The sequence below is a fragment of the Oncorhynchus mykiss genome, chromosome 10 (genome assembly GCF_013265735.2).
Source record: "Oncorhynchus mykiss isolate Arlee chromosome 10, USDA_OmykA_1.1, whole genome shotgun sequence".
Taxonomy (NCBI): Eukaryota; Metazoa; Chordata; class Actinopteri; order Salmoniformes; family Salmonidae; genus Oncorhynchus; species Oncorhynchus mykiss.
In genome coordinates this window covers 35,259,142-35,272,704 of record NC_048574.1, presented here as the reverse complement: position 1 = coordinate 35,272,704, position 13,563 = coordinate 35,259,142, and the positions used below count along the sequence as shown (strand labels likewise).

The 13,563-nt window shown below is 45.7% G+C and overlaps 1 protein-coding gene across 1 annotated transcript in view; it reads left to right on the top strand.

Annotated features, from left to right (window-relative positions):
- The window catches only part of LOC110533732 (neuronal tyrosine-phosphorylated phosphoinositide-3-kinase adapter 1), a 41,801-nt gene that overhangs the window by 19,751 nt on the left and 8,487 nt on the right, over positions 1-13,563 (top strand). Inside the window, exons 2-3 of the mRNA XM_036990128.1 lie at positions 10,354-10,604; positions 13,080-13,456. Coding sequence (XP_036846023.1) covers positions 10,414-10,604; positions 13,080-13,456 — 568 coding nt within the window. The 5' untranslated portion in view covers positions 10,354-10,413. The remainder of the gene's footprint in view (positions 1-10,353; positions 10,605-13,079; positions 13,457-13,563) is intronic.

The following is a 13,563-nucleotide window of genomic DNA, read 5'->3' as shown; positions in this document are numbered from 1 at the left end:
TGATCTCTCTCTCTGTCTCTATTTATCGGATTCCCTCATCCTTCCCCATACCTCCTCTCCTCTCTCCCCCATACCTCCTCTCATCTCTTCCCCATACCTCCTCTCCTCTCTCCCCCATACCTCCTCTCCTCTCTCCCCCATACCTCCTCTCCTCTCTTCCCCATACTTCCTCTCCTCTCTCCCCCATACCTCCTCTCCTCTCTCCCCCATACCTCCTCTCCTCTCTTCCCCATACCTCCTCTCCTCTCTCCCCCATACCTCCTCTCCTCTCTTCCCCATACCTCCTCTCCTCTCTTCCCCATACCTCCTCTCCTCTCTTCCCCATACCTCCTCTCCTCTCTTCCCCATACATCCTCTCCTCTCTCCCCCATACCTCCTCTCCTCTCTTCCCCATACCTCCTCTCCTCTCTCCCCCATACCTCCTCTCCTCTCTCTGTCAAGCTCCTGCCTGAGCTGTCTTCCTTCCTCTCCCTTCCTCTTCTTTTCTCTCTCCTTGTCTATGCATCTCTACCCATCCTACTCTAGAGGACCATTTATTTCTCCCCTCCTCCCCACTCCTCCCCTGTCTCTCTCTCTCCCTCACCCACTCCTCCCCTCTCTACCTCTCCCTCTCCCTTATCGCTCTCTTTCTCACTCTCTGTATCTCTTTCAATCGCTATCTCTCTCCCTTCCTCTCGGTCCCTCTCTCCCTGACTGATTGGCTGCAGTGTGTTGGACTGCCACGGCGTATAGCCGGGCGTGTCAGAGTGTGGTGATTGTGACATTGTGAATGCGTGCGGCATAACACGGCCACAGGGGTCAGGCCATAATAATACGCCATGTGGATCTGTGCTGTATGCTGTGACGGTGTGGCGGTGTGGTGGAGCCCTGTAACAGGCCAGCAATGTGGAGTGACAGACAGCTGCCCCACGGCCCAATAGAGCAGACGACCTGACAGCTAGGTGCAGCTAGGTCTCTGCCACCACTGGGAGGCAGGATGGGGGAGGAGGGAGGGAGGGAGATGCAGGTGGAGGCAGGGAGGGAGGAGGGAGACAGACAGAGAGGCAGGGAGAGAGGAAGGGACGAGGGGAGACATGGGAGACAGGGTGGGGAGACAGAAATGAGGGAGACAGTAGGAGGGGGAGAAGGGGTTGATGATGTTGGGCTCACTGTCTCGGGAGCACTGTCTCCCACAAACAATCCAGATGGCAGTGAATGCAAAGCCTGAATCCAGAAGTCATCCAAGGTTGAGTTTAAATAGGAAATGTAGAAACAGCCACAGTCCTTTGACACCCCAGATCCTCAATATACTGTATGCCTATAATGGTTAGCCACTCCCTTCCCTTTTTTTTATAACCAGAGATACTTCTCACAGTAATTATTGTTTGATTAGTTTAAATTGTGGGCATATCTCATTTTCACATATTTTCCCACATCATTACTGTGGCAAGTGTCTACATTCTAATACTGTGGCAAGCCTCTATATTCTAATACCGTGACAAGCCTCTACATTCTAATACCGTGGCAAGCCTCTACATTCTAATACTGTGGCGAGCCTCTACATTATAATATTGTGGCAAGCCTCTACATTCTAATACTGTGGCAAGCCTCTACATTATAATATTGTGGCAAGCCTCTACATTATAATACTGTGGCAAGCCTCTACATTATAATATTGTGGCAAGCCTCTACATTCTAATACTGTGGCAAGCCTCTATATTCTAATACCGTGACAAGCCTCTACATTCTAATACCGTGGCAAGCCTCTACATTCTAATACTGTGGCGAGCCTCTGCATTATAATATTGTGGCAAGCCTCTACATTCTAATACTGTGGCAAGCCTCTACATTCTAATACTGTGGCAAGCCTCTATATTCTAATACCGTGACAAGCCTCTACATTCTAATACCGTGGCGAGCCTCTACATTATAATACCGTGGCAAGCCTCTACATTATAATACCGTGGCAAGCCTCTACATTATAATACCGTGGCAAGCCTCTACATTCTAATTCTGTGGCAAGCCTCTACATTATAATACCGTGGCAAGCCTCTACATTCTAATTCTGTGGCAAGCCTCTACATTCTAATTCTGTGGCAAGCCTCTACATTCTAATACCGTGGCAAGCCTCTACATTCTAATTCTGTGGCAAGCCTCTACATTCCAATACTGTGGCAAGCCTCTACATTCCAATACTGTGGCAAGCCTCTACATTCTAATAGTGTGGCAAGCCTCTACATTCTAATTCTGTGGCAAGCCTCTACATTCCAATACTGTGGCAAGCCTCTACATTCCAATACTGTGGCAAGCCTCTACATTCTAATACTGTGGCAAGCCTCTACATTCTAATACCTTGGCAAGCCTCTACATTCTAATACTGTGGCAAGCCTCTATATTCTAATACTGTGGCAAGCCTCTACATTCTAATACTGTGGCAAGCCTCTACATTCTAATACCGTGGCAAGCCTCTACATTCTAATACCGTGGCGAGCCTCTACATTCTAATACCGTGGCAAGCCTCTACATTCAAATTCTGTGGCAAGCCTCTACATTCTAATTCTGTGGCAAGCCTCTACAGTCTAATTCTGTGGCAAGCCTCGACATTCGAATTCTGTGGCAAGCCTCTACATTCTAATTCTGTGGCAAGCCTCTACATTCTAATTCTGTGGCAAGCCTCTACATTCCAATACGGTGGCAAGTCTCTACATCCCAATACTGTGGCAAGTCTCTACATTTCAATACTGTGGCAAGCCTCCACATTCTAATACTGTGGCAAGCCTCTACATTCTAATTCTGTGCAAACCTCTATATTCTAATACTGTGGCAAGCTTCTACATTCTAATACTGTGGCAAGCCTCTACATTATAATACTGTGGCAAGCCTCTACATTCCAATACTGTGACAAGCCTCTACATTATAATACTGTGCCAAGCCTCTACATTCTAAATCTGTGGCAAGCCTCTACATTCTAATTCTGGGAGCATTTGGGGTTGTAGCTCCAAGGGTTTTGTTTGTGTCCATGTGTCACAATGTGTGTAATTGTTGTCCATGTGTCACAATGTGTGTGTTTGTGTCCATGTGTCACAGTGTGTGTGTTTGTTGTCCATGTGTCACAGTGTGTGTGTTTGTTGTCCATGTGTCACAATGTGTGTGTTTGTGTTTATGTGTCACAGTGTGTGTTTGTTGTCCATGTGTCACAGTGTGTGTGTTTGTTGTCCATGTGTCACAATGTGTTTGTTTGTGTCCATGTGTCACAGTGTGTGTGTTTGTGTCCATGTGTCACAGTGTGTTTTGTTTGTGTGTGTGTCTGTGTGTGTTGTGTTTGTTTATGTGACACAGTGTGTATGTCTGTGTTTGTGTGTTTTGTTTGTTCATGTGTCACAGTGTGTGTGTCTGTGTGTGTGTGTCTGTGTGTGTGTGTTGTGTTTGTTTAAGTGCTGAATGGCTAAATTTTCTGCAGCCTTGCATGCAGATCCAGGAATGTGAATCACGCCTCCATCTGCCTCCATCTGCCTCCATCTGCCTCCATCTGCCTCCATCTGCCTCCTAGCTCTAACGAGGTGGATTTAAATGACTTCTGACCCTGTAAATGCCTCTTAAGCTTCTTTTACAATCCCTGAATTGCTGATTTAATGTGTCAGTGTGGGGGCTTTGGTTGCATATCTACATTGTGGGCTGCATATACAGTATAGCCTATGTAGTGTGTGTGTGTGTGTGTGTGTGTGTGTGTGTGTGTGTGTGTGTGTGTGTGTGTGTGTGTGTGTGTGTGTGTGCGCGTGTGTATGCTTATAGCACATGTAAGACCTGATTAAAACTGGGACGTCTATGTGAGCGATGCTGTTGCCTCCATATTCATTTAGGCTCCGTTAAGGACATACAGTAGCTGCAGAATTTGTTTTGATTTGTGGGTGCTGGAGGGTGGGGGGTACAAACATACCCCTTTAAAGTAAAGCATTGCATGCATCTATAACACATACAGTTGAGCAGACATGTTTTTAGTTGCCTTTTATAAACGCATTTCTGCATCATTTATATGCTAGAAGACATTAGTAGAATATGTTTTAATACCACACAAATGGCCAATGCAGGCAACTCACTATTCAGGTAGGATGCAATTTTTTTACTTTATTTTTTGTTTTTTTTGTTCTATCATTATTATTATTTTAAATCATTGTTATTTTTGTAGACCTATTTATTCATCTAAACCAGTTCTTTAAATATGCAAATTATGTTTTGTTTCATTCTGTTTTGTTGGCTAAATGAAGTTTGATCTGTTTTGATCTTTTTAATTGTGTGTTCCTTATTTGGTTTAAGATTATAAGGTTATAAGTAGGCCTTTCAATATCATTAGCCTATTGCTGTCATTTGTTGGGTACTGCAGGCACTAGCTTTTCTTGGTAATTTCGGCAATATAGCCTTTTCAAAACTTTTATGAAGGTTTAAACCACTTAGCAAGTGTTTTGTTTAATTCTGTTGAGCCATTTTCTTTGGCCAAATTAAGTTTCCAACTGTAATGTTGTGTTTGCCATGATATAATATCCTGCTGGTATTTTCCCTATAAACAATGGCTTGACTTGGTGTTCCAACTGACTCCGACAGTTGAACTTGAGGTGAGGATGAATGTTTTAGGCCTACCAGAGTTACTCCTATAATCTAACAACATAATGCTTATTTTTACAAAAAATATTCTGATCGAAAAAATAAAACATTTGCCTTCTTCTGTATGCCTATATCTTTATAGCAGACAGCAGTAGCCTATCCGACAACGATAAAGCATATCTCTCACTCTCTCTTTCTCTGTGTCTAGGCCGAGGCTTCTCTTCATATCATACATATCATAGGCTTCTATTCATATCATACAGTGGAAGCCTAGGCCTATATGCATGTCACACCCTGACCTCAGTTATCTTTGTTTTCTTTATTATTTTGGTTAGGTCAGGGTGTGACAAGGGTGGTTGGTTTAGTTTTGTATTGTCTAGGTGTTTTTCCCTGTCTAGGGTATTTGTATATCTATGGGGTTTTAGTATGTCTAGGTACATGTAGGTCTATGGTGGCCTGAATTGGCTCAGGCCAATTCAGGTTTTGGTTTTGTGGGTTATTGTCTATGTGTAGTTGCATGTCAGCACTCGTGTTATAGCGTCACGTTCATTTTGTTTAGTGTTCTTTGTTTAATAAGGAAGAATGTATTCATATCACGTTGCGCCTTGGTCTCCTTGTTATGACGAACGTGACAGAATAACCCACCAAACAAGGACCAAGCAGCGTGAAAAGGAGGAACAGCGCTTAATGGGGAGATGGACCTGGGAGGAGATATTAGGTGGAGCAGGACCCTGGACACAGCCGGGGGAGTATCCAGTGTATCCTGTGCCTCTTCCCCGTACTCGCCCTGAGGTGCGTGTCACCAGCCCAGTACCACCAGTTCTGGCACCAGGCCTCCAGTGCGCCTCTAGGGTCCAGTACGCCCTGTTCCTCCCCCCGCACTCGCCCTGAGATGCGTGTCCCCAGCCTGGTACCACCAGTGTCGGCACCACGCACCAGGCATACAGTGCGCCTCGGCATTCCAGAGCGTCCGGCGACAGTACCCAGTCCAGAGCGTCCGGCGACAGTAACCAGTCCAGAGCGTCCGGCGACAGTACCCAGTCCAGAGCGTCCGGCGACAGTAACCAGTCCAGAGCGTCCGGCGACAGTACCCAGTCCAGAGCGTCCGGCGACAGTACCCAGTCCAGAGCGTCCGGCGACAGTAACCAGTCCAGAGCGTCCGGCGACAGTACCCAGTCCAGAGCGTCCGGCGACAGTACCCAGTCCAGAGCGTCCGGCGACAGTACCCAGTCCAGAGCGTCCGGCGACAGTAACCAGTCCAGAGCGTCCGGCGACAGTACCCAGTCCAGAGCGTCCGGCGACAGTACCTAGTCCAGAGCGTCCGGCGATAGTACCCAGTCCAGAGCGTCCGGCGACAGTACCCAGTCCAGAGCGTCAGTCCAGAGCGACAGTTCACAGACCGGAACCTCCAACAACGGGCCACAGTCCGGGGCCTCCAACGACGGGCCAGTCAACGGGTCCAACGACGGGTCCCCAGTCCAGAACATCCGGCGATGATCCACACAGCGGGGATCGGCGAGGATCCGCAGTCCAGAGCCTCTGACGATGATCCACGGGTCAGTGATACAAGAGCGGACTCAGTGTAAAGAAGGGGGGCGGTGTCCAGAACCAGAGCCCCAACCAAGGTTAGATGCCCACCCAGACCCTCCCATATAGGTTTAGGTTTGCGGCCGGGAGTCCGCACCTTTGGGGGGTCACACCCTGACCTTAGTTATCTTTGTTTTCTTTATTATTTTGGTTAGGTCAGGGTGTGACAAGTGTGGTTGGTTTAGTTTTTGTATTGTCTAGGTGTTTTTGCATATCTATGGGGTTTTAGTATGTCTAGGTATATGTAGGCCTATGGTGGCCTGAATTGGTTCCCAATCAGAGACAGCTGTTTATCGTTGCCTCTGATTGGGGATCCTATTTAGGATGCCATTTTCCATCTTGGTTTTGTGGGTTATTGTCTATGTGTAGTTGCATGTCAGCACTCGTATTATAGCGTCATGGTCGTTTTTGTTATTTTGTTAGTTTGTTTGTTTAGTGTTCTTCGTTTATTAAAGAAGAATGTATTCATATCACGCTGCGCCTTGGTCTCCTCGTTATGACGACCGTCATAATGCATGCAATGCCCTGATGGATTTAGTAAAGACATTACGAAAATAACACATATGGAATCATGTAGTAACCAAAAAAGTGTTAAACAAATAAAATATGTTTGAGATTCTTCAAAGTATCCACCATTTACCTTGATAACAGCTTTGCACACGCTTGGCATTCTCTCAACCAGCTTCACGAGGTAGTCGTCTGGAATGCACTTCAATTAACAGGTGTATCTTGTAAAATAAGTTAATTTGGGGAATTTATTTCCTTAATGTATTTGAGCCATTCAATTGTGTCGTGACAAGGTAGGGGTGGTATATAGAATATAGCCCTATTTGGTAAAAGACCAAGTCCATATTATGGCAAGAACAGCTCAAGTAAGAAAAGAGAAACGACAGTCCACCATTACTTTAAGACATTAAGGTCAGTCAATATGGAAGAATTTGTGCGACTGCACTTGAAGTCGCAAAAACCATCAAGCGCTATGATGAAACTGGCACTCATAAGGACCCAGGGTTACCTCTGCTGCAGAGGATAAGATCATTAGAGTTACCAGCCTCTGAAATTGCAGCCTAAATAAAAACTTCACAGAGTTCAAGTAACAGACACATCTTCACATCAACTGTTCAGAGGAGACTGTGAATCAGGCCTTCATGGTCGAATTGTCGCAAAGAAAGAAATACGAGCAATGGATATTAGACCAGTGGAAGTCTGTCCTTTGGCCTGATGAGTCCAAATTTGAGATTTTTGGTTCCAACTGCCGTGTCTTTGTGAATGGATGATCTCCACGTGTGCTTTCCACCTTGAAGTATGGAGGAGGAGGTGTGATGGTGTCGGGGTGCTTTGCTGGTGACACTGTCTGAATTATTTAAAATTCAAGGCACACTTAACCAGCATGGCTACCACAGCATTCTGCAGCAATACACAATCTGGTTTGGGCATAGTGGGACTATCATTTAGACTATCACACCTTCAGGCTGTGTAAGGGCTATTTGACCAGGAAAGAGAGTGATGGCGTGCTGCATCAGATGACCTGGCCTCAACAATCACCCGACCACAACCAAATTGAGATGGTTTGGGATGAGTTGGACCACAGAGTGTTGGAAAAGCAGCCAACAAGTGCTCAGCATATGTGGGAACTCCTTCAAGACTGTTGGAAAAGCATTCCTCGTGTAGCTGGTTGAGAGAATTCCAAGAATGTGCAAATCTGTCATCAAGGCAAAGGGTGGCTACTTTGAAGAATCTAAAATCTCAAATATATTTTGATTTGTTTAACACTTTTTTTGGTTACTTGTTGATTCCATATGTGTTATTTCATAGTTTTGATGTCTTCACTATTATTCTACAATGTAGAAAATAGTAAAACAAGACAAAACACTTGAATGAGTAGGTATGTCAACTTTTGACTGGTACAGTATATATATATATATAAATACTGTGTGTCCAGTGACACTGACTCACCCAATGATGAAGATGAAGCATAGGCTACTCACCAGTGATAAGATACTTTGAAAAACAATGCTGTTCACTCAGAATCCCTCAACAGTTGTTGATAAAACAATTGTTCGCTTCTACAGACAGATTAGTCTTCTATTTTCAGCAGTAGGCATTTGCTTTCCAAATGGTAGGCCTACGTTTTCTCGCTGATATCTATGGCCACAATGCTACAAGCTGTTCTATATTTAGCACTTGTTCTGCCCAAATTGTGACTTGTGATAAAGCTTAATCCACAGCTATTTTTTGAAGCTATTGATCCTCTTTAGCTAAATGATGCTCTCTGGTGTAGTATTTAGAATAATTTTATTTATGTCTGTACAGACAGGAGCAATATAATTTTGGGGGAAAATATGTTGTATGGCCCAAGGCTATGGATAAGACATGCTCTAGGAGTAGAGGAAGTGTGCTGTATAGTGGACTAGTGAACCTGACGAACCGTCTCCCAAGCAGTGTCCTTTTCCTCAGCAGCCTGCGTAATTGCACACTTCCCCACAGCTGTAATGCGACAATTGTACGGCTGCCTACTCAGCTGCCAGATCCTGGAAGCCCAAATCAGCGGCCCTGTTAACAGAAGCCCAACCTACACCGTCTCAACTCCCTAACCTAATTAACACTGAGTCATACAACACGCCACCCCACGCCATGCCACGCAGGGCAGCCAGGCCACAGCAATGCAGCAGGGCATTGTGTGTAGCGAGGCCAGGGCACTGGACAATAGGAATAGCGGGAGCTACAATGGCACACAGGGTGACACACAGGGCCATGTCAGAATCATGATGGGATGACACTGCTCTCTGTATGATGTCATCTCTCACTGTAGAGAACCCTGTGTTCTCAGAGCCATATTGTTCATGACTCTGCAGCCTGCGCTCTTCCACTGGAATCAGATTAAGGTTTAGATTTGTATTGGTTATAGATATTAAATTGGTCTCTTACTTATAGAATGCCAATCAGTAAAAATAGATAGTTCAACAGAACAACAAAGTACAGAGACAATAATTGATGTGTAACCTAATGGAATCAGTTTAGAGAATTCCCCGTGCTGTTGGAGAAGGGTTAATAAGGTTATGTATGGGTGGGTTCATTGAGTGCATTCTTGAATGTGTAGTAGCAGTAGGCCTCTAAATGAATTAGTCTACATTGTATTGTGTGCGTTTCATCCAATGTTTGCGTGATTATGTTCAAACTAAAACCAATTGCAAGGAGTGTCCCATGCAGTATAAGTTAAACCACCAAAAGCACTTGAACACTCACACTCCATTTTTATTACATTTAAGATGGAAAAATACTGGGAACCCTCATACACCAGCTGACAGCTGCGCTTTTCTTAGCCAATCGCAGCGCCGCGCTCACATACATACTCCAATGCACACAACACTGTTGGGCCCTCAAATATCTGCCCCACAACAAGCCTGACTCTTCATGGGGTGAATAGCGTGTGCAGGAAGCCCTGCGTGCGCTACATATGACAAACCACATTACTGCCTGGGTAGCAAACAGCCCTAGTTAGGCCACCCCAAGGCCCCCAGCCAGAGAGAAACACTGCAGCTGAGTTACCATGCTTACTCAGATAGTCATAATTGGATAATGAAAATATAAATAGTGTTTTCATGTGATCCACTGTAGGTTGGGCGTTGGGGTAAACAACACAGTGGACTGGGTAAACATACAATACCTTGCTACCTCACTACCTGGCTGCTTGGCTACCTGGCTGCTTGGCTCCCTGGCTCCCTGGCTACCTGGCTACCTGGCTACCTGGCTACCTGGTTCAATGCCCAGTTTATTTTACCCTGGAGGAAAGGATGTCCATGACACAAGGAGCCTTATTAGTTATGTTTCCTGCCTGTCCATCTATATGGATGTTTTCACATATTTTGGTCAGATATTGTGTCAGACATGGTTTATAATGCGACTTCTCTGGTTTTTAACTTTCACTTCTGGTAAGTCCTACCCTGTCTCTGAGCACCTCATTATGTCTGGAGGAATCCCTCCTGCCCTGTTCACCTGTAATGAAGAGAAGGAGCCAGGTACTATAACCATGTTGTAATTGCTACTGCCCTACATACAGCATGTCGACATGAGAGCTGTGTAGGGGAGCTGTATAATAGGACAACTGGACAGGGCTCTGTCATGTCAGCTCAACATATAATAAATGACTATTAACAATGACAATGTCCCCATCTTCTCCATGTCTAGGTGACTCAAGCTTGGTCTGCAGTGACATTCATCAACTTCACACTATTGGTCTTCTATACCATGAGCTCTGGCTCCGCCCAGGATGTGGCGGTGGAGCATTTCTTGCGTGACATAGAGAGGAGGGGCAAGCGGCTACATTGCGCTGTGATTGGCTGCGAGGAGGAGCAGTGTCCCCGCGGCGACATGAACCTGCTGTATCGTAAGAGCCGGCTGGACTGGAGGCACAAGGACCAGGAAGGCAATAAGAAGAGGTGAGGAGAGGTGAACTGATCTCAACTCACAGCTGCATGCTGCACTGGAGAGATGGAATGAAGATTATTCAGTTCAGTTCAATTGTACATTTCTGAACTGAAGTGGAAGAGTTTTGTTGTTCATATTTTATGTGCAACCTCTTAATTGTCATCCTAAGGGGAGTGGGGGCATGTAGAAAGGAAGATAAGAAACCAGATGAGAGGAACAGAAAATGGGAAGAGAGGAGCTTTATGGCCTTCATTACAGGGCCAATGTGGCCCATTGGTGTCTATCTAGATTATGGCACGCACACACACTTCCACACCCACAGGCGCACACACACACATATACACACAGGCACACTTAAAGACACACACACACACACACACACAGAGAGAGCTCTGCTCTTGGCTTTTCTTCACATAATGCAATGAGACAGAAAACAGTTGCATCTCTGTTCTCCATGATGAACATGCTCAGTGCTGTTTCCTCTCCCTGCGCCAGCTTTCCTCCCCTCAAAAGGAAGGTGCAAAGCTCACATTGTCTCCCTGCTGCTTCACCGCTTCAGAAGGAATGATGGCAGAATTAAGGCTCATCAGTAGTACAGGACACATTGTGACCTAAAAATTAGGCCTACATTTGACGTGTAGTTTGTTATGTTTTATCGCTCTTGCTTCCTCTAGCTCAAACAAACAAGGCAACATGCACTCAGGGTTCACTCACCTGCGATAACCTCCTAAATGAGGCCTTTGATTGCATGCTCAGAAGCTCAACATCTCCTCCTCCTCTTCTCACACACGTAAAGACCCAGTTACCTAGGCTTGCTCTTTCTCTCTTCTCTCTCTCTCTCTCTTTCTCACCAACACACACACATACCAGACATACACATACACAGATGTGTGCACCCACACACTCAGCCCTCACTCGTTCCCAGCAGGGAAACAAAAAGGCGGTTGTTGCCCCCGGCAGCATTCCTCCAGCACCATTTCTTCAGCACCATTCCTCCAGCACCATTTCTCCAGCACCATTCCTCCAGCACCATTTCTCTGGTCCTGCTAGGGAAGTCAGATCCCACCCATTCATCCCCTCTTTCCTTCCTTACAATGGCTACCTCTCCTCTCGTCGCCACGGTGGAACAGGATCAATAGAATCTGAGAAACAGGTTGAAAAGGACACGAGCCATAGCTGACACTCAGTAGAGGCTTTCTGTTCTGTGCCAGACAGCCAATCATTTCCTTCTAGATGGTTGTAGCGGTATCATTTCAGCTCTTTTCACGGTAGTTGTTGTGCACAGTGTTTTTCTAATGACTTCAGCCACTGTTGTTACAGCTGAGTCAGCTTTATAAAGGTTAATTTACAGACCTATACTGTATATTTCATATGCAATAACTCCAGATTTGGACCATGTCAGCTGCAACTCCCCATCCCATGTTGTTGCTCATCAAGATATACACTGTTGTATGGATTCTGCTCCAATTTAATCAATCAGTAGCTTTATTGTAGAGATATAGATTTTGGTTTCACCTGTTAGGAAACCAAAGATGTTCTGAATCTTTGGTGTTCATGCATGATGGTAGTTTGGATGTGGTCTTGATGACCTTCAAAAGACCTTCAGGGATTATCCATATGAAGTTTTTGAAAGTAAAATTGGCTTTAGAGAGCAAATAAGAATGGAGTACTCTGTTTAATCAAAGGAACAGCACAGTACTTTATACATTCAACTCCAATATATTTTAATTGAAGAAAACTCCAGTTTGAATTTTTATGCTGCACTGCCACACCTTTTTTTCCAGGCAATAAATAGCCCCAAAAAATTGCAGTTCCTTTGTGTGCTTGTTTGCAGTATGTTTAGTACTGTACATTGGCAAGCAATACCATGTGAAATTTCATGGGTTTTTAAGACAAACCACTAAACCAATAAACAGGCAAGCCAGTTGCCATGGAAACAGATCAAATGCTTGGCAGAGGTCATGACGAGTGTAGTGAAGAGACAACGTAATAAAACAGATAAAGAATTAGTTAGAGATACCCAGTGACACAGTGATGTACATACAGGGAGATTACAGTCAGAGAGGAGTTGCTAGATTTTGGGGAGTTTGATTTTAGGGGAAGTAATTTCCTAATTGAATGTGTTTGTGAGCTAGGGGAGCAGATGTGGAGGGAAATGGAAGGACGGAAGAGTCCCCCCTACACACAATACTGGCATGCACAGCTGCTGCACTGCCTCGCCCAATCTCTCATCACTCACTCTTCAACGGGAAGCTAGTCTCTCTGTGCCATCCATGTATGAGCAGCAGTGTGTGTGTGACAGACAGAGGGAGAGGAAGAGGAGTACAGGACTGAAGCTATTTAAAGAACATTTCTGAAGAGAAAAAGAAAACGGGAGCGAGGCAGAAAAGGGGAGGGGCAACACAATGGGGAAATAAATTAAGGTCCTTGACTGAGACGTGATTAACTGCTGAATGACGGAATGCTGTGCTTCCTGTGTTCTCCAGCTCCAGCCAGAAAGACCCCTCCTCAGCCACGGTGGGCAAGGTCCGTGACCTGGCGTCCTTCCGACGCCACTTCCGCATGGGCTTCATGACCATGCCTGCCTCCCAGGATCTGTCCCCTCACTCCTGTGCCTCTGCCATGGCCCCCCGCTCCCAGTCCTGCCATGCCGTGGGCGCTAGAGACACAGGTCTGGAGAATGGGGAGGATTACTCTGACACCCAGTCACAGCACGGCGGGCGCTGCCCCCCTACCAAACCCAAACGACACCCCAGCACCCGCCTCAGCTCCTCAGACCCCAGAGCACCTCACGTCCTCCCGGACACCCCTCCACCGCCCCTACCCACTCACTCGCAGGCCAAACACTCAGAGAAGAAGAATGGTAGGCTACTGCAACAGTAATGAGGGCAGTGAAGTGGGGAAATTTGGAAATTCGGGTTATTATTATTGTCCCTGTTGTGATGATTGAAATATCTCTAGTTCATTGCT